This window comes from Phyllostomus hastatus, unplaced genomic scaffold, assembly GCF_019186645.2.
Source record: "Phyllostomus hastatus isolate PE091 unplaced genomic scaffold, TTU_PhHast_1.1 phas_contig_98, whole genome shotgun sequence".
Taxonomy (NCBI): domain Eukaryota; kingdom Metazoa; phylum Chordata; class Mammalia; order Chiroptera; family Phyllostomidae; genus Phyllostomus; species Phyllostomus hastatus.
In genome coordinates this window covers 6,267,172-6,285,941 of record NW_025333999.1, presented here as the reverse complement: position 1 = coordinate 6,285,941, position 18,770 = coordinate 6,267,172, and the positions used below count along the sequence as shown (strand labels likewise).

The 18,770-nt window shown below is 54.1% G+C and overlaps 1 protein-coding gene and 1 long non-coding RNA gene across 4 annotated transcripts; one reads left to right on the top strand and one right to left on the bottom strand.

Moving 5' to 3' along the window:
* The first annotated feature begins 1,781 nt into the window (after window positions 1-1,781).
* IL12RB1 (interleukin 12 receptor subunit beta 1) lies at window positions 1,782-17,254 on the top strand. Of its 3 annotated transcripts, none has more exons than XR_006787458.1 (16): window positions 1,782-1,978; window positions 2,760-2,822; window positions 3,700-3,826; window positions 4,232-4,404; window positions 5,826-5,965; window positions 8,930-8,963; window positions 9,464-9,592; window positions 10,330-10,412; window positions 11,267-11,504; window positions 12,760-12,927; window positions 13,630-13,767; window positions 14,120-14,275; window positions 14,625-14,765; window positions 15,552-15,707; window positions 16,011-16,092; window positions 16,803-16,861. XR_006787458.1 is itself a non-coding variant. In XM_045853156.1 (16 exons), exons 1-16 carry the CDS (start codon window positions 1,918-1,920, stop codon window positions 17,139-17,141), a joined length of 2,184 nt encoding a protein of 727 aa, XP_045709112.1. In that variant the 5' UTR covers window positions 1,782-1,917; the 3' UTR covers window positions 17,142-17,254. The 3 variants fall into 3 exon arrangements, 2 of the variants coding, with proteins under 2 accessions (XP_045709112.1, XP_045709113.1); XM_045853156.1 differs by having other exon boundaries at window positions 15,596-15,707; window positions 16,803-17,254; XM_045853157.1 differs by lacking the exon at window positions 15,552-15,707 and having other exon boundaries at window positions 16,803-17,004.
* On the bottom strand, window positions 5,026-7,271 carry LOC123828313. The gene is made up of 3 exons (XR_006787459.1): window positions 7,214-7,271; window positions 5,206-5,435; window positions 5,026-5,079 (listed from the first exon to the last, which is right to left on the bottom strand). It is a non-coding gene; the product is annotated as an uncharacterized LOC123828313 (long non-coding RNA).
* Window positions 17,255-18,770: the final 1,516 nt, after the last annotated feature.

Sequence of the window (18,770 nt, the reverse complement as noted above, 5' to 3'; positions counted from 1 at the left end):
CTCAGTGTTTTTCCAGCAGCTGCTGTGATGTTGGGGGGATAGGAAAGAGGAATGACAGTAGCAAAGGCCAGTGGGGAGGGGTGTCTCAAAACAATGACTGATCACGTGGGCTCTCTGGTGGGCAGAAACCCGTTGTACAGATAGGGAAGCTCGGTCCCGGGAGGACCGACACTGGGGTGGGGGTGGCCCTGAGGCACGGGCCTTACTCTTGAAGAGGCAAAGCTCTGCCCCACTCACGGGCTCTGCGTCTCCATTTCTTCACCTCCAGCCCAGACCTCGAGTGGTCAGGGCACCTCTGGGCTCAGCTTCCCCACCTGTGAAATGGGACACCTGATGGTGCCTCCTCAGGATTGTCAAGAGTGGGCCACAGGTTTGGCCATGTCTCCAACGGTCTCTTCCATCTTTCTTTATGTATCTCTTGATCTCTGCCTCTGTCTCTGCCTCTCCCTGAGGCCTCACACATCACTCCTGAAGTCCACTGTGCCCCCCGGGTCTGGACTGGGCCCCACTGCACTGCCGTGACACTGTGTGGGGTCACGGGGTCCTTGTCCCCACTGTGCCAGGCCTGGGACACTGCCTCTTTGTTCCCGTGGCTCTGATCTCATGGTCTGCTGGGCGCCTGACCCTGGCTGGCCCGGCCACCCCTCGGGACTGGGATCCTCAGAAGAGGGGCCTTGTTTCTACCCATCTGGGCCTCAGTTTCCCCAGATGCTGTCCCCCAGCAGAAACCCTCCCGCTGCTCCTCAGTCCTGCTTGGCTTCATGAACATGTTTTTTTTTTTTAGCTGAAAATTACATAACATAAAACAAACTGTTTTAAAATGTATAATTCAGTGGCATTTAGCACATTCACTGTGTTGTACAATATGCCCCTCTATCTGGTTCCAGAACATTCCATCGCCCAAGAAGGAGACCCCGTCTGCAGGAGCGGTCACTCCCCACCTCCCCACCCCCAGCCGTGACAACTGCTGATCTGCCCCCTCTCTGTGGGCGTCCCGGTCCTGGATGTTGGTCTGCAGGATGATGGAGTCCTGCACCACGTGGCCTCCTGTGTCTGGCTCCTGTCACTCAGAGTCACATTGTTGAGATTCACCCGTATTGTAACATGAATCTCCATGGACGTTTTGGGCTTTTTGCTGATCCTTTTTGGTGTGGCTCAGTGGGTTGAGTACCAGCTTGCAAGCCGAAGGTCACTGGTTTGATTCCTGGTCAGGGCACGTGCCTGGGTTGTGGGCCAGGTCCCCGGTTGGGGCATGAGACAACTGATTGATGTTTCTTTCTCACATTGATGTTCCTCTCCCTCCTTCCCCTCTCTCTAGAAATAAATAAAATCTTAAAAGAAAAAAAGAAACAGACACAGAGGAAAGATCAATTTGAGTCTAAAGGAAGCAAGGAGACTTTTCAGGAGCTGAGATGCAGGCTGCCCTGAGGCTAGAGTTTGGGGAGTGGGGAGGTGGGCATTTTCTGGGGGGAGGGCTCAGCGTACAACAGCAGCCTCCTAACAACTTGTTGGGAGAGTGACCTTAGACATCCAAGAACACCGAGCTCCCAGAGGCTGGCCAAAGAGGGCTGGAGACCTGACTGAGGACACAGAGCCCCAGGCCACCCAGGGGACTGGCACTTGGTGTCCAGCTTGGGTCTGGGGCCAGCAGCACAGAACCTCAGACCTGAAGCCCTGGGTCTGACTTGCCTGAAAGTGGGTTGTGGCTGGTATGAGGCTGCACCCACCACCAAGCTGACTTCCTGGGTTTCTCTTTCGCTTTGGCTTTCCTGGGAGGGATCATGATACCGGACTTTTTTTTTTTTAAGTTTTCTTTCTTGCTCAGCTTCAAAGTGTTCTGGGGCAAGGACAGGGCGGTTGGGGCCTCACCAGCGGCTCACAAGCTCTTCTGAGGCCTCAGGCCTCTGACTGGACCCTATGGGGCCACCGGGGGCCAAGCTGGTCCTCCTGCTCCTCCTCCTGCTCCCCACACAGGGTGGTGAGTGTCCTACCCTGGTGCCACTGCTCTTCTTGCTGGGGCGGGGGGTAGGGGGTGCATGTGTGTGGAGGGCTGCGGACGGGTTCCAGGGCTAGGTCTGTGTCTCTGTGCCTTTCTGTCTTTCTGTCTCTGTCACGTGGCGGATGGGTGACCATGGCTTCTGGGGTCAGACTTAGGCATCTCCCTCTGCTCTTGGTTTTGTCTTATGTCGAATGGGCTGGATCTTTCAATCTTTCCCACCTCCCAGAGTTCAATGAGAAATAGCTAAGGAAGGGGTAATGAGCGGGTATGTGTACGATGGATATACCCAACATAGCGTCATGTCTCATATATACTTTCTTTCCATCCTGTGGAATCGGGTGGGAAGGGGCCCAGCCTCCTGTGGATGACTGGGTTTAGACTCTTGTCCCAGCTCTGCTGTTGCTGCTATGTGAACGTGGGCAACTTTTGCCTCTCTGTGCCTCAGTTTCCCTGTCTGTAAACTGGGGGTTGGCAAGGTTTCAGGGCCTCTGGGTGTCAGGCAGGGCTGGAGTCCAGAGGACCCTGGATTTCTCTGGAGGAACAGCCTGAGAAGTTGATGGGTGGATGGGTTGGAGGGTAGGGAGTCGAATGGATGGATGGATGGATGGATGGATGGGAGGATGAGTGGGAGGGAGGATGGGTACATAGATGGAAAAGTGAGTGAGGGGGTGGATGGCCACTAGGCCGGCCCCCAGGCTGAGTCCCTCTCCCCATGCAGTGCCAGGTCAGGACTGTCATCATCTCTTTGTTGCCTTCACAGCTGAATCCTGTGGTACCACCAGGTGCTGTTTTCAGGACCCGCCCTATCCGAACGCAGACTCAGGTTGGGCAGTTTCCCATTGGGGTCCTGCCGGGCTCTGTCCACGGAATCCCTAGCAGCCCCTTCCTCAGCTCCCTCCTGCCCAGCCAAAGACTCTGGCCCACCTGGGGTCTCGGGAGCTCCTACCTGACAGTCTGCCGCATGAGCTCCCCAAGCTCGGGTGTCTTGAAGCAGTTACACTCTCTGAGCCTCGCCTCCTCCCTAACGGGGTTGCAGGGCTGGTGTCTGCACCTTTTTAGACTGGTCAGCATGTGGGGCTAAGCAACTGCTAAATATTTTGAATTTTTAATCCCTCCACCCTGGCAGACATTGCCAGGACACTTAGGCTTATAATGCACCTTACTTAGATCCTGCCACTGATCAGGTGCATCATCCATTCTTTTGCTTAATAAATATTTATTGAGCACTTACTATGTGCACACGCAGTCCTAGTCATGAGGGAATCAGCTGCAAGCCCAGCTGTCCTCCTGGGGTCACAGCCTGGTGCAGGAGGTAGACAACAGATCAATAAATGCTTATATTGCTTACAATGATGTGCGCAGAGCAGGCTGAGGGATGGAGAGGGAGGGGCTGCTTTTGGTTGGCTGGTTGTGGAGGAGGTGACAGGGAAGGAAAATCTGGAATGTCAAGATCTGAGGAAGAGGGCACAGCACGTGCAAAGGCCCTGAGGTGGGAGTGAGCCTGCTGTGTTTGTGGGTCCACGAGGAGGCTGGAGCAGGGAGAGCAGGGGTGGTGGCGGGGGACAGGTGGAAGGGCACTGGAGGGTGCCAGGAGCCGTTCAGACTGTGGAGATGCCAGATTACATAGCGTCACAAAGATTTGCCCTGAGGGTGTCAGCACAGCGACCCCTCTCTATTCTGGTCTGCTCTCAAACCTCCAGGATCTCCTCCAGCCTCAGCCTCGGGCCCCAGGGACCTGAACTGCTACCGGATATTTGGGGCTGGTTACGAATGCTCCTGGGAGTATGAGGGTCCCATGGCTGGGGTCAGCCACTTCCTGAGGTGCTGGTGAGGACCGCTCCCCAGACCCCAAACCCTCACCCACCATCCTGCCCTTGGCCCTGACCCGGTGCCCCTGCCTTTCGCTGTGTGATTGCAGCCCAGGGCTGGTCCCTGTCTCTCCCTGGGCATCAGTTTCCCCTGTGAGCAGGGAGGGTGGGGGCTCTGTCTTGAGGGGGCAGGTGGGTGGGCACCCTGGCCAGGCAGCAATCAGGGTCCCGCTAGTCTTTCTTTCATCCTCACTGGGCCCTCGATCCCAGGCTGACCCCCGAGGGAGCCCCAGGCTGGGGAGGGGAGTCGGGGGGTGGGGCAGAGGAAGATGAAGGGAGGTGCTGCACACTGTCTGCTGTGGCTGAGTCACTTCTGGAGTCCACTCGGACCCCGGAGTCAGCACCAACGCCCTCTTTCCTGCAGCCTCAGTCCCGGGCGCTGCTGCTACTTCTCCGCGGGCTCGGCCACCAAGCTGCAGTTCTCTGACCAGGATGGCATACCTGTGCTCTCCGACGTCACTCTCTGGGTGGAATCCCGGGCCACCAACAGGACGGAGAAGTCGCCCAAGCTTACCCTGAAGCTACACTATAGCTCTGGTCAGCACCCTGTTCTCCTCCTCCTCCTTCTCACTGCCCTTCCCTCACCCATAGATGCGTCTGGTCACCAGGCCTAGACCTGGGGAGATTCTGGGCCCCTGGCAAGGGGCTTGAAAATTCCAGCCATTCACGCGGCAAACACTGCGTGTGACTCGGCAGAGACAGGCACGGCTCCCTTCCCCATGCCCACTGCTGGACGTTCAGGTTGTCCCTGGTTTCTCCCTGACGTTATAATGGTGCCAGGCCCCGCCGCTTTTTCCAGCTGTTTTTATGAGTCAACAACATGCATTTAGCTTATAGTTTTCAAGCTGCTACTGTGTGCCACACTGAGCCATAGGGACCCTGGGCAAGGCCAGCAGAAGTTGGAGGTCGCATCCCAGTGCTTGGGACTAGGACGAGGTGAGCCAGGCAGCATTTAAATTTTAAGGAGCCGCCAAAAAACCCCTCAGTTAGTTAATAGAAACAACATTGTAACACAGTATTTTTAAAAATAAAAAATATCCCTGGCTGGTGTGGCTCGGTGGATTGAGCGCTGGCCTGTGAACTGAAAGGTCTCTGGTTTGATTCCCAGTCAGGGCACATACCTGGGGTGCAGGCCAGGTCCCCAGGTGTGTGAGAGGCAACCAACCAGTTGATGTTTCTCTCCCTCTTTTTCTCCCTGCCTTCCCCTTCTCTCTAAAAATAAATAAATAAAATCCTTTTTTAAAAATTACATGTAAAAAATCCATGACAAATAAAATATCAAAATTTTAAGTACAGACAGGATCCCACCCCCTATTTGTACAACCGCACCTCACTCACCTCGCCCCAGCTCTGGCCCCGCCTCTGCCTTCGCGGAGCCCGGGTTCAAGTGGGGGCGCCGGGCCAGGTGGGGCCACTGCACGTGAGGAGATGCTGCTGAGAGGTCGAGGGAGGCCTCCAGCTCAGCTGCGTTCTGGAGGGTAAAATGAATCCAGGGGGAAGAAAGGCGGGATGCGTGTCCCAGGTGGAGGCGTGCGTGCCGCCGCGGGTTCAAAGGCCCTGAGGTAGAACTGGGTATGACAAGATGATAGAGGTCAGGCTCCTTGAAGCAGGTCTCAGAAATTAGTTTTCCTAGTAGTCCTCCAGAAAAATAGAACCTATCAGTTGTCCTCTGGTCGGCAATTGGCACAAGTGGCTGTCTCTTCACACCCTTGTCAGCAACAGGTGTTAATATTCTAGCGGTTTCTTCACTAACAGGACCCTGTGTATACATTCTGACTCTTTGACCTGTGGAACCCCAGACTTGGGTGGGACCTGTGAGGGCATCCCTGATTCACATTTGGGGGAGTTGGTGAGCTACCCTGGGCTGGGTAAGGCATGGGCAGATTTTCTGGAATTTTTGGAACCAACCACTCACACCAATGCCGCTTCCCCTCTCCAACCACCTCCTCTGCTTCCAGTTCAGTACGACCCTCCACCAGGAGACATCCAAGTGTCGGGGGGAGCAGGGCAGCTGTACATGAAGTGGGAGACTCCAGCCGGCCAGGAAGGTGCCGAGGTCCAGTTCCGGCGCCGGACACCTGGCAGCCCGTGGAAGTTGGTGAGTTTGTTCCTCAGGTTTGGGGTGGGCACAGGCCTCTCCCAGGGCACTTTCTCCCCTAAATCAGTGTCATCACCCTTACATCTGCTACCCATCCCACCTGGCCTCACTCTTGCCCCCGTCGAGCCTCTGAGGTCTCTCTGACATGCAGCTCTGACTGTGACCTCCCTATTCACACACCCTCCGTGGCTCCCTGTTGCCCCCAGAAGGGCACCCTTGTCCTCAGCCAGACCTCACTTGCCTCGTGCTTCCTCTGGTGCCCTCCTGAACAGCCACGATTCTCCGCCCATGCCCTGGATCTCCGGACTCCTTGCCTTTGTGCATGAAGTCCCCTCCACCTGCTTGCCCCCTCTCCATGTGAGCACATGTGAGTCCAGCCCACCCTCAGAATCCAGCTCAAGGGCCACCTCTTCCAGGAAGCTGTTCTTCCACCCATTCCTTCCTTCCTCTCTCCTTCCTTTTTTTAAAAAATTAACATACAGCCCTGGCTAGTGTGTTTCAGTGGATTGATTGCCAGACTGAGAAGCAAAGAGTCGCTGGTTTGATTCCCGGTCAGGGCACATGCCAGGGTTGTGGGCCAGGTCCCTAGTAGAGGGCGTTCAAGAGGCAACACACATTGATGTTTCTCTCCCTGTCTTTCTCTCTCCCTTTCCCTCTCTCTAAAAATAAATAAATAAAATCATTTAAAAATTAATATAAATTGACATACAGCCTTATATTAGTTTCAGGAGTATAACATAATAATTCAATATTTGTGCATATTGCAGAATGATCACCACAATAAGTCTAGTTACTTTGTGACACCACACATAATTACAGATGTTCTTTTTCTCGTGGTGAGACCTTTTAAGGTTTACTCTCCTAGCAACTTCCAAGTATGCAGTGCAGTATTATTATCCATAGTCGCCATGCTGTGCACTGCATCCCCATAACTTATTTTATAACTGGAAGTTTGTAGCTTTTGACCACCTTTAACCATTTTGCCCCTCATCCCCAACTCCCTGCCTCTGGCAACCACTGATCTGTTCTCAGCATCCATGAATTCAGTTTTCTGGTTTTGTTTTAGATTCCACATAGAAGTGAGATCATACGGTATTTGTCTTTCTCTAACTTACCTCACTTCTTAGTACAGAGCTCTCAAGTTTCAACCCTGTTGTTACAAGTGGCAAGATTTCCTTCTCTCTCTCTCTTTTTTTTTGTGGCTGAATAAAATCCCATTTTTCACACATATACCACATTTTTTCTTACCATTCATCCATTCAGTGGTTTCCATGTCTTGGTTACTGCGAATAACGCTGCAATGAACATAGAGGTACATATGTACTTTTGAGTTAGTGTTTTTGTTTTCTTCAGATAAATAGCCAGAAGTGGAATTGCTGGATCATATGATAGTTCTATTTTTAATTTAAAGCTTTTTTTCTATTTATTGATTTTTAGAAAGAGAGAGGAAGTGGTGAGGTGGGGGTGGGGGGAGCCAGAGAAACGTTGACTTGCTGTTCACTTGCTTACGCATTCACTGGCGGATCCTTGTAGGTGCCCTGACTGGCAACCTGGGTGTGTGGAGACAATGCTCCAACCACCTGAGATACCTATCCAGGGCTATTTTTAATTCTTTGATGAACTTCCACGTTGCTTTCCATAGCGGCTGCTCTAGTTCACAACCCCACCAGAGGCACACAACCATCCCTGATGCCCACACCCTCACCAGCGGTTGTTACCTCTTGTCTCTTTGGTGACACTCATTTTAACAGGTGTGAGGTGGTGTCCAGTGTGGTTTTGATCTGTATGTCCCTTGTGATTGGTGGTATTGGGCACACTTGCATGTAGCTGTTGGCCGTCTGTACGTCTTCTTTGGACCTTCACTCACTCTTTGGCTCCTGCCTATCCCCTGCTCTGCACTCCCGCTGCTCCAGCCAGACCAGCCTGCGCCTGCCAGAAGCCTCAGCCCAGACCCAGCTGCCAAGGAGCCTCCGGCTTGAGGGAGACAGGGGCCCCTAGCCTGAGCGTTGCGGCCGGTCTCCTTCTCCCTCATGCCGGGCACACTGGAGGGCAGGGAGTTGCCTCAGCTTCAGCCCCATCTTCCCCCAAAATGTGCGCCCCGCCCTGAGCCTCAGTCTCCCCACTGGGTGGCCAGGTTTGGATCAGTCAGCAGCAGGTGACATGGGACCCTGATGGGCAGGGACCTCTCTGTGTTTTGTGTCCAGCCCTCTAAGCACATTCTGCAGCAGACCCCCTCAGGTCGCTTTGTAGATGAGGAAGCCGAGGCGCAAGGTGTCAGGGACCTCTTAGGGTGACACGGGGAGGGGGCAGGGCTCTCCTGATGCCCAGCACTGCAGGCTGACCGGCTTTGCCTCCTAAAATAATCTTTCAGGAAATTATAAATTGTGTCTCCTAAAATCATTCTTTTTTTTTAAAGATTTTATTTATTTATTTTTAGAGAGGGAAGGGAGGGAGAGAGAGAGAGAGAGAGAGAGAGACATCAATGTGCGGTTGCTGGGGGTTCTGGCCTGCAACCCAGGAATGTACCCTGGCTGGGAATCGAACCTGGGACACTTTGGTTCCCAGCCCGCGCTCAATCCACTGAGCTATGCCAGCCAGGGCTATTCTTTTAAAAATGTTTAATCTCAGAATAATCTTAGGTTTTCAGAAAATTTACGAAGAAATACAAAGAGCTCCCACAGAGCTTTGCCCGGCTCCCCTCTTGCTAACGCCTTTGCCCCCAACGGGGACGCATGGAGCACCTCGCCCCGGACTGCCCTCCAGAGGGGGTTGGGTGTTACCCATCTTCTAAGGATGTCTTCCTTTTGCTCTTAGGTCTAGTCCAGGGTTCCACATCACACTCAGAAAATAATGTGTTTAAATATAATGCTAATAAAAAAGAATAATATTTTTACTTATAACATTAGAGCTAATATTTTTCAATGCCAAAATGTCAGACAACAGATAAATGTGGTTTCATTCCAGGGTGACTGTGGACATCGGGGAGATGCTGGCTTCGGTGAGAACAGCAACAGCAACAGCTGCAACAAATTAGCGTGAATCAAGTCCCTACTGTGTGCCAGGCCAGGGCTAAGTTCTTTGTGCGCCTGTTGGCTTGCCCTGTGGTTCTGTATTGGACTATTTCCATTTGAGAAATGAGGAAACAAAGACTGGCGGGTGGCAGGGTGAGAACCCAGCAGCCAAAGTCACATTTCAAGGGGTGACCCTGTTGGGACTTGAACCAGGGACAGTGAAAGAAGTAGATCATCCTGGAAGCCCAAAGAGGACAGGCCCTGGCCTGTTCCTGCCATGTCCTTGGGGCCTGACACACAGTTGGCTCTCAGTAACAATACCATAGTATAATTGTGTAGTTGCATGTATACAATTGGCACCCAATATGTGCATGTACACCATTGGCATTCCGTAAATGCACAATGGATAAGTGACCAGCGCCATGCCCCCAGCACCTCCGGGTGTGGGACAGCCCCTTGGCCTGACATTTGCCCTGTTTTCCCCCAGAGTCATGCTTCTGCCCACTGGAGGTAAACGAAACCCAGGAATTCCAGCTAAGGCGGCGGCGGCAGCTTGGGCCAGGGGCCCCGGGAGGTCCCTGGAGCAGCTGGAGCAGTCCCGTGTGTGTCCCTTCTGGTGAGAGTGCCCAGAGCCACAGGAATAAGGGCAGGCACTAGAAATATGGCAGTGGGTATTAGAACTAAGGTGGCAAGTGTTAGCAACAAGGTGACAGGTTTTCGAAATAAGGCAGCAGGAGAAATTGGTGAAAATTATTAACAGTGGAACTTTAGAGATTGTGGTGAATCCATAATCTAAAAAGAAAACATCTGTCCGTCTTCCTCTCTTTCCAATTCGTTTGGTCGGTTTTGTTCTTTTAAAGTAGCACAAGGAGCTGACAGGTGGAGGTGACTGTGTCAGGAAGATATTTTCCCAAATCACACAGGAAGCTGGAGCCTGGGCAGCTCAGGAGTGGACATGTGGCCCCGGGGCAGGGGTGGGGGGGCAGCAATAAGGTGACTGTCAACATTTGTCACCAGCGCCGCCAGCTGAGATCCCCTCCTGTCCAGTGGCACATCTCCTGGGAAATAACTCTGAGTTGTTTTCAGATTTGTCCTCAAATTGGAAAAGAACACGTAACATAAAATGTACCATTTTACACATTTTTAAGTGCCTAGTTCTATTGTATTAAGTACATTTGCGTTGTGGAATATATCTCTATGTTTTCAGATTTGGAAAGGTATTTAAGAACCCATGGGATCCTGTGTTTCATGGGAGGGGAGGAAAAGGTCCCAGGACCCCGTCCAAGGTCTGCAGGGGGCTGTGAGAAAGGGCAACACCCCCTTCAGTGCCACTGTCTTGTTGTCTCATGGCAGAAACCCCCCCACAGCCCAAGGTGTCGTTCTTGGTGGAGCCGCTTGGCCGGGATGGGCGGAGGCGCGTGACCCGGAAGGGGCAGGTAAGGAGGTCTGGCACAGGGCTGCGTGTGCAGTGGCCCGGGGACAAAAAGGCAAAAGACTGGGGATAAGGGGCAGTGTGCAAGTGGAAGATGGAGGGAGACAAGACACGGAGGTGGTAGGAACTGGGAGGACCATGGGTTTATCTCTGAAGATACTGGGGAGCCATGGAAGGTATGTAAGCAGAGGAGAAACTTGGCTGGACTCAGGTGCTCTCTGGCTCCCTCTGGTGGCCACCAGGGGAATATATTGCGGGGGTCTCTGGTGGACGCTGGAAGGCCTAGGAAGGGTCAATAGTGTTGGTCTGGATGGAAGATGATTTAAGTCCCTGAATCAACCCATTTAGTACAGTCTAATTAGCCCCATTTTACAGAGAAGGAAACTGAAGCACAGAGTGAAAATCTTTTGCTTGGGTCAGGGGCAAAAACCATGACAAATTTCACCATTACTGGCTCAACGCAGTCCCCAGAGGGCCATCAAAATAAGCCTACAGAGAAGTTCCTTTGTTTCCAGGGTTTCCTCTCATTTTGATTCCTTTTCTTAGGAAAAAATTCCAGAGTTGAGGTCACTGGGTCCAAAAATGGAAACTTTTACCCTGGCTCTCAGCGGGCTTTGCCTAATTACTCTCCCCACCAAAAAACAAAACAAAACAAAACCCCAACACACACTAGATGTGAATGTCAGTCTCCCAGCAGCCTTGCTAGCATCAGGGTTTATTGCTTTTCAAATGTCTGGCACATGTCGCAGGCTGCGGGCTGCGGATGAGCCTGTGTTCATGGGCTGTGCCCTGACGTCAGCCCACGAGGACAGTGACCGTGTCCAGGTCCCAACAAGCCGTCTCTCCCGCCCATGACAGCTGCCTCAGCTCCAGCTCCCAGAAGGCTGTCGTGGGCCTCAGTCTGGCGCAAGAGTGACCTACCGCCTGCACCTGCACATGCTGTCCTGTCCCTGTAAGGCCCAGGCCACCAAGACCCTGAGCCTGAGGACAACATTCAACCTCTCGGGTGCTGCCTACGATCTGGCTGTCATCTCTGAGAATCGCTTCGGCCCCGGCCCCAACCAGTCGTGGCACATTCCTGCGCACGCACACACAGGTGGCTCCCGGGGCGGGGCGGGGGGGTGGTGGGGGCTGCCAAGGTGGGGCCCTGGGACCTGGGCACCCCTCAGCTAGACTAGGGTGAGGTTGGTGAGGCTCAAATTTCTAAGGGGGTGTCTAATTTAGGGCTGTGCCAAAACAATCATCAAGATACATAACATTATAATGCAATATTTTTAAAAATTCTCACCAGCTAACTACAGGTCGGGCCAACTGTCTCTTTTGTAAATAAAGTTTTTGGGGACAAGGGCTGGAGGATCAGGGTGTGGTGAGTGAGTCAAGGTCATGCAAGTACAGGGTTGATGCTCTGTTCATTTAAAGATTTTATTGTTATTTCTTTTTAGAGAGAGGGGAAGCGAAAGAGAAAGACAGGGGCAGAAACATCAATGTGTGGTTGCCTCTCACGCACTCCCTACTGGGCTGCAACCCAGGCACATGCTCTGACTGGGAATTGAACCGGCAACCCTTTGGTTCAAAGGCCAGTATTCATTCCAGAGTCACACCAGGCAGGGCTCTACTTTCATTTAAAATCTTGATAGTCTCTTCAATTTTTTATATATATGTGTGTATAAAATTACATATATTTTATATAAATTATTATATAGTATTTAAAATAAATTATATATTTATTATATATAATATATGTTTATACACGAATATGGTTTGGGCCATGCCTCCCTGTGTAACCTTGGGCTGGTGACTCCCTCTCTGGGCCTCAGCTGCTAGATCACTGGGGTGATCGTGGTTTCACTGTGTAGCAGAGTGGTGTCTGTGCAGCATGGGGCACTGGTCTGGGGCCCAGAATTGGTGCCTGGAAGCAGCCCCCACCTCACCTCTCTGAGGTTGCTGCAGACGCCCTTAATCCAGGGAGTGGGAGAGTTGCACCCAGGGGACTCAGTGGGTGTGTCCTGGGCCTCTGAGCTCCGGTCACACCCAACCCACAGCTGAAGCAGGAGACGCCCCCCGCTCAACTGGTGTAGGGAGTGTCAGTCCAGGGAGCAATGATGGGGGTGTCCTGGCAAGGAACCCTTGGGCAGGCTGTGGGAGGACTCAACTCATTTAAACAGCCTCTTTGTCCCCTCTGTGCCCAGTCTCCTACCTGGCCACTGCCAGTGTGGGGAGACAGAGATACTGACACTCTGGGCCCTGTGGGGGACAGCTGCGCCAGAGGGTGGGGAGGGGCAGCAGAAGCCTCGGTAGGGGTGGTGGCGGACCAAAGCAGCTGTCCTGACCTGCCTCCTGTCTCCTTCCAGAACCAGGAGCTCTGAATTTCAGTGCTGGGGCCAATGGGACCACTATGAGTTGGCCGGGCTGGGCCCCGGGCCTGACGTACTGCATTGAGTGGCAGCCCCAGGACCAAAACTCGAGTGCTGCCACCTGCACCCTGACTGCACCCAAAGACCAGGATCCTGCTGGAACTGGTACCATGATGGCAGTGGCCGCTGCCTGCCTCTGCAGCCTCCCTTAGAGCTCCACCAGCTCAGACCTGCAGGGACCGTACTCGTAGGGTGTCTGAGGCCCAGAGAGGTCTTGCCACTTGCTTAAATCACGCAGACCGGGGGACAGGCTGAGACTCACCCCTCACACACACGCATGCTGGAGCCTCCTGCTGGGAACCTGGAGTGTCAGGGCTTAGCCCTGGGTGGATGGCACCCAGGCGGGTAATGAGTCTCACATTCCATGGTGTTTCTTAAACATTCACCCTCATCGAGGAAGGTGGCAGGTAGCAAGATGTGCTGGGGACAAATTAATGAGGCTTCTGGAGGGAAAGACTGGGTGCCATGTAGTCCGGGCAGCTTTCACTCTCCTGCTCCAGCTCCTGCCCTGGGCCCAGCCAGGGCCCCGGGAAGCCTTGGCTTTGACCTGTACCTCCAAGAGCTCTGCCTGGGGAGAAAGAGCTAGATATGGATACCCCGCCCATGGAGTGATGGCTGGGCTGGGGAGGTTATGAGTGGGTTGAGGGGCACAGGGAAGGGATCCTAGAGGAGGGGACACTGGTGCAAGGGCTTTGAAGTATGAGCAGGAGTGCTCAAGGCATTCCTTGCTGATGGCACAGCCAATGCAAAGGTGCTAAGGTGGGAACACAAACTATTCACTGGCCTGGTCCTTGCTAATCCTTCCAGCAACCCACCTCTGGAGCCGAGCGTCTGGGGCACTGGAGCAGAAGGTGTGTTACCACATCGCCATTTTTGCCTCTGCACAGCCGAACAAGCCCAACTCATGGTCCTCAGTTTTGTCTACCTACCACTTTGGGGGCAATGGTGAGTGGCCCAGACTTGCTGGGTGGTCTCCCTGGAATACTCCTCAGTGGCCGTGGGAGTCAGGAGGAAGCAGTAAGTGTTATTTTAGAGCAACCTACTGCATGTTGGGTCCTGGCCACAGGTTGGGCATGTAGAGTGAGCTCAGTCCACCCTTAAGACACCCTGAGGGGCGTTGCCCATTTCATAGATGAGAAGTGAGGGGAGGCTCAGGGAGGGGAGGTGACAGCACGTGAGTGGTGGGGCCAGGAGTTCTGAGGCAAGGTTACCTGGACAGTGCTGGGCTGGACGTACTTGGCTAGATGTGATTGGCTAGTGCTCTTGGAGTTGACCATGGCAACGACTCTGGTTGCAGCCTCAGCGATTGGGGTCCCCCAGCACATGTTGGTGAAGACGCTCAGCCCAGACTCGGTGTCAGTGGACTGGACGCCGTCTCTGCTGAGCACCTGCCCCGGCGTCCTAAAGAAGTACGTCGTACGCTGGTGGGACGAGGACAGCAATCAAGTGTCTGGTACGTGGGGCAGCACAGGTCTGCCGGAGGCCAAAGGAGTCTGGGCTTGAGACCTGCCTTGCTGGGTGACCCTGGCACCTCACTGCCCCTCTCTGGGCCTTGGTTACCTGTAACCCAAGACAATTGGAGTCAAGGGTCTTGACCACCCCTTCTAAACCCGAGAGGACCTGGTGGGCCCTGGCAGAGCGCACACGACGTGCCAGGCGTGTGGATGGCAAACCCTCACTCGTGTCAGCAACTTCACTCCCATGGTGTGACCGCCCAGCTGCGGGGGCTGGGGACATGCCACGGCCTGAGCCCAGCCTGGGAGTAAAGGGGTCTATGGATGCTTGGTTGCCTTCCCACGCAGAGCTGCCCGTGAACCCCACAGAGACCCAGGTCACCCTTGGGGGCCTGCGGGCCGGCACAGCCTACAGCGTGCAGGTGCGAGCAGAAACGACGACACTGAGGGGCGCCTGGAGCCAGCCCCGACACTTCCACGCGGGCTCAGGTATTCACCCAGCATGCGCTGACCCCTCCCGCCTGAGCCTAAAAGCATCCGTGCATCGCCTTCAGGAGAAAGGCCCAGCCTGACCTGCTCCCATGTCCTCCACCAACCTCATCCTGCACCTTCTCCTTTGAACCTTCTCTCACACCCCTATGGCCTTATCTCTGCCTGGAATGTTGGTTCTCCCTGTTGTCAAACTCCTATTCATCATTCAAATCTTAGCGTGAAAGCTTCCTCCTCGAGCAAGCCTTCTGTGCTTCCCTCTGGGCACCCTCCAGCTGTGACTGCCCCTCTTCCCCACAGAACACCTTGGGAATGGGTGGGGTGTCTGTGTCTGGCTCTGCCTCCCCCAGCTGGCGGCTCCTGGAGAGAAAGAGGGAGCAGGGGGACTGTTTATCGAGGAAATGAATGAATGCATGTACGTGAATGACTGCTTCTCATCACAAAGCTAAGGAGGGTGGGCTTCGTTGTCTTGAGGTGTGTGGCTGTGAGGCATCTGAAGACTCAGTGGTCCCTGTTCCTGCTGTGCTTCCTGCCTGTTGTCCTTGCAGTGAAATCAGGAACCAACAGTCAGGCTAGGTGTGGTGGGGTGGCTCTGGGTCTAGGGCAGCTACAGAGTCCTGAGCGCTTCCTGTGTGCCAAGCTTCACAGTCCCATGGGTCAGGTGGGTCCCCCAGTCCTCCAGTTCACAGATGAGGAAACTGAGGCACAGTGGGGGCCCGTGGTGTGCCAGGGTGAACAGGGAGTCGATGGAGGTCCTGGCCCACCCAGCTCCCTCCCTGACCACAGGCAGGAGGTATCCCTCCCCCAACCCAAGCTCTCCTACTCCCAAGAAATCCAACCCGAGCTTCAGGAGGCGTCTGACTTGGCCATCATCCTTGCGTCTTTGGGGAGCTTCCTGAGCATTCTCCTCCTGGGCGTCCTAGGGTACTTCAGCCTGAACAGGTAACTCATCACCTCTCCCTGACATGGGCCCCCAACAACAGCTACAGTAACAGCAATAACAATAGTAAAAACCACTCATATCTAGTAGGGATTTGTGCTCAGATAGTCAGGGCATCCAGGAGTGGGGGCTGAGCTGGGATGTGACCCCGGGGCTCCAGTCTCCTGTACTGCCTTCCCCAGCACACATCCTCACTCTCTTTACAGCCTGGTGAAGATAAAAAAAAAAAAAGAAGAAGAAGAACCACAAAACAGTAAGAATAGCCTGAAGCACTGCTCCTCTGACTGGCTCCTCTCCCCCTCCAGGGCCTTGCCGCACCTGTGCCCGCCCCTGCCCACACCATGCGCCAGCACTGCAGTGGAGTTCCCAGGCAGCCAGGGGAAGCAGGTAAGGGCTCTATGTCTAATTCCAAGCCCTGATTATTGGGTCCACACTCTGGGCCAGGGCTCTGCTGAGTATTCTACCCTAACTCATTAAAGCAGAGGCTCAAAAAAACCTATCCTATTTTAATGAACTATAGAAATTATCCCTGAAAGTATAGTCTTAAAACCTGTCCTGTTTTATAGATGGGCAAGCAGAGGCCCAAAGAGAAACTTCCTGTGGGCTGTTTCCTAGCAGCAGAAACAACTTAAAGTGGCTTTAAAAGGGAAACTGATAAACCAAAAACCAAAAAACCCAAGGTGGTGGGCTTCAGGCATGGCTGGATCCAGGAACTACAGATCCATGTTTCTGTGCTGCTGTCCTCCCTACAGGCTTCTCTTACAGGCAGGCTCAGCCTTCCCCTATGGAAAAGAATGTCCATTTTCCCCATTAACTGGAGCAAAATTCTCAGGGTCACATGCCCATCCCTGGGCCTCTGGCAGGATTCAAGGGGCTGGGGTGCTCCAGTTGGTGGGGCCAGGGTCACATGCCTAATCCCATTAACTAGAGAAAAGCAGGTGCAATTTCCCAAAGAGAAATAGAGGTCCTTCCAGTGGATCCTCACATTGGTTTCAAGATGTTAGAGAATTTAGCCAGTAGGGACCAGGTCCACCCCATCCTTACGTAAATGGAAAATAGGGCCCTGCCCACAGTCTCACTCTGTCCTTCCTCTCCAGGCTTGGCAGTGGACCAGCATGGCAGACTTCCTGCAGGAGGAGGAAGAGTCCCTGAAAGAGGCCCTGGTGGTGACCATGCCCTGTGAAAAAGGTGACAAGGCTGACTTGGACGCACCCAGCCCTCCCAAGGCCAAGACAGAGCTGCCTCAGGACGCCCCCGAGCCAGCCCCAGACACAGAGCTGCCTTTGGAAGACAGGAGACAGGTGCAAGGACATCCTGAGGCAGGGGTCCTGGGGCCCAGTGGGCAGGACAGGCTGGAGGGCAGCCCTGTCCAAGCATCTGGACTGTCCCTGCTCCTGGGAGAACAAATGCAGAGCCCCAGGTCCGATGGCACTTGACACAGGGGCCTGGAGGCCTGAAGGAAAAGCAGGACTGTCTACCTCATCTTATAGACGGGAAGACTGATGTTGAAATCACAGCAGCTGGTTAGTAAATGCTTATTGCATCCCCAGCCTGTTTCATTCAGATACTCGCATGATGCCTGAGGTGCATCACTGTCCTGTTTCACTAGTTTACAGATGTGACCACTGAGGCACAGAGAGGGACGTGGCTCTCCTGCAGCCACACAGCATGGGCAGGAGTCAAACTCCAGCCGAGGGACCCATACCCCATTTCCAGATTCTGCCACGACTGCTCTCTCCCTAGTCCTGTGAGGGGAGCCCTAAGAACCCCATGAAACAGAAGCTGCTACACGAGACCAGGCCTGACCTCAGTGGGGCAGGGACAGGGACAGACGCTGTCACTGGCCTGTTTGGGTGGGATAATACACTGGCGGGCAGCCTAAAGGAGCCTAAACTGAGCCCAGGGCCCTGGGATGGGCATCCTGTCCCAAGAGCCCAGGAGCACTGCATGGGGAGTCTGGACTCTCAGCACCCCTACCCCGCACCCTCCCCCCGCCACTGCAGGGTCTCCAGGCTCAGAGGGTCTAGGTGAGGGGAAAGGAAGGGGGCCTCTAACCTTCTGGGGGAGATGAAGGCAGTTTTCTGGCTTCAGTCTCCACCCTGTAAGATGGGAGTGGTGATGACGTGGACCTCGCAGAGCTGTTGGGGGCGTCTAAGCCTCAATACACGAGCCTTCCCTTGGGTGTCTTTCCCCTGGCTGAAGCCTGAATTTCTGCTCAAAGTCCCCAAATAGGAATCCAAGAATTCATTTATTCATTCATTCATTCATTTCACATGCATCTATTAGTCTTTCTTTCTGGGTTCTCCCAAGAGCACTCAGTCGGGAGGAGACACAGCTGGATGATCACTCTTCAAAGTCAGGACTGGGCAGGGTGAGGGACGGCCCAAGGGGGACTGGGCTTGGGCCTCCCCAAAACAGGAACCTTGGTTCACCGCCCCAGTACCTGCCCCTGCCCTTCCAGGAGCCGGTCGGCCCTCAGACCCCGGCTCAGGCCAGGCCCTGGAGTCTCTCCCTCCTCCTCACAACCAAAGAAGCTCAGGAAGCCCGGTGCCTCGGGCTCCTGTACACACTCTGGACTCGCAGCTTCCAGACCCCTCCCGGCCCTACCTCCCCCTCAATTTTGAGTTGTCGCACATTCCCACATGGCCAGCAGGTGGCAGTAGCAGCCCATGTCTCCCTTGCCCCGGCTGGCCCGCCCCTCTCCTCGCCTCTCCCACGGAGTTTCCAAAACAAATTTTCAGGTTTAATTAAAAAACGAGGTGGGGGCGGGGGGCAAAGGTTAAAACTCAGAACCACTGAGTTTTATGGCAAAGCAAGATGGGGTCACTGGGTGAGTGAGGTCAGAAACCCGGTAAGACTGCGAGGCAAGAGGTTTAGGCCTTGCCCGTTTGGGGGAGGGGGGGTCAGTTTCCTATCTATGCGTCTAGACGGGGCTCCAGCCTGAGGAGGTGGCCCAGACAGTGGTACGGCCAGATGGACAGACAGGAGAGGATGCTGGGTCAACAGCTTCATCCCCTCCATTGCCACCCCCCACAGTGGAGCCTTCGGAGAGCTCCATGCCCCTG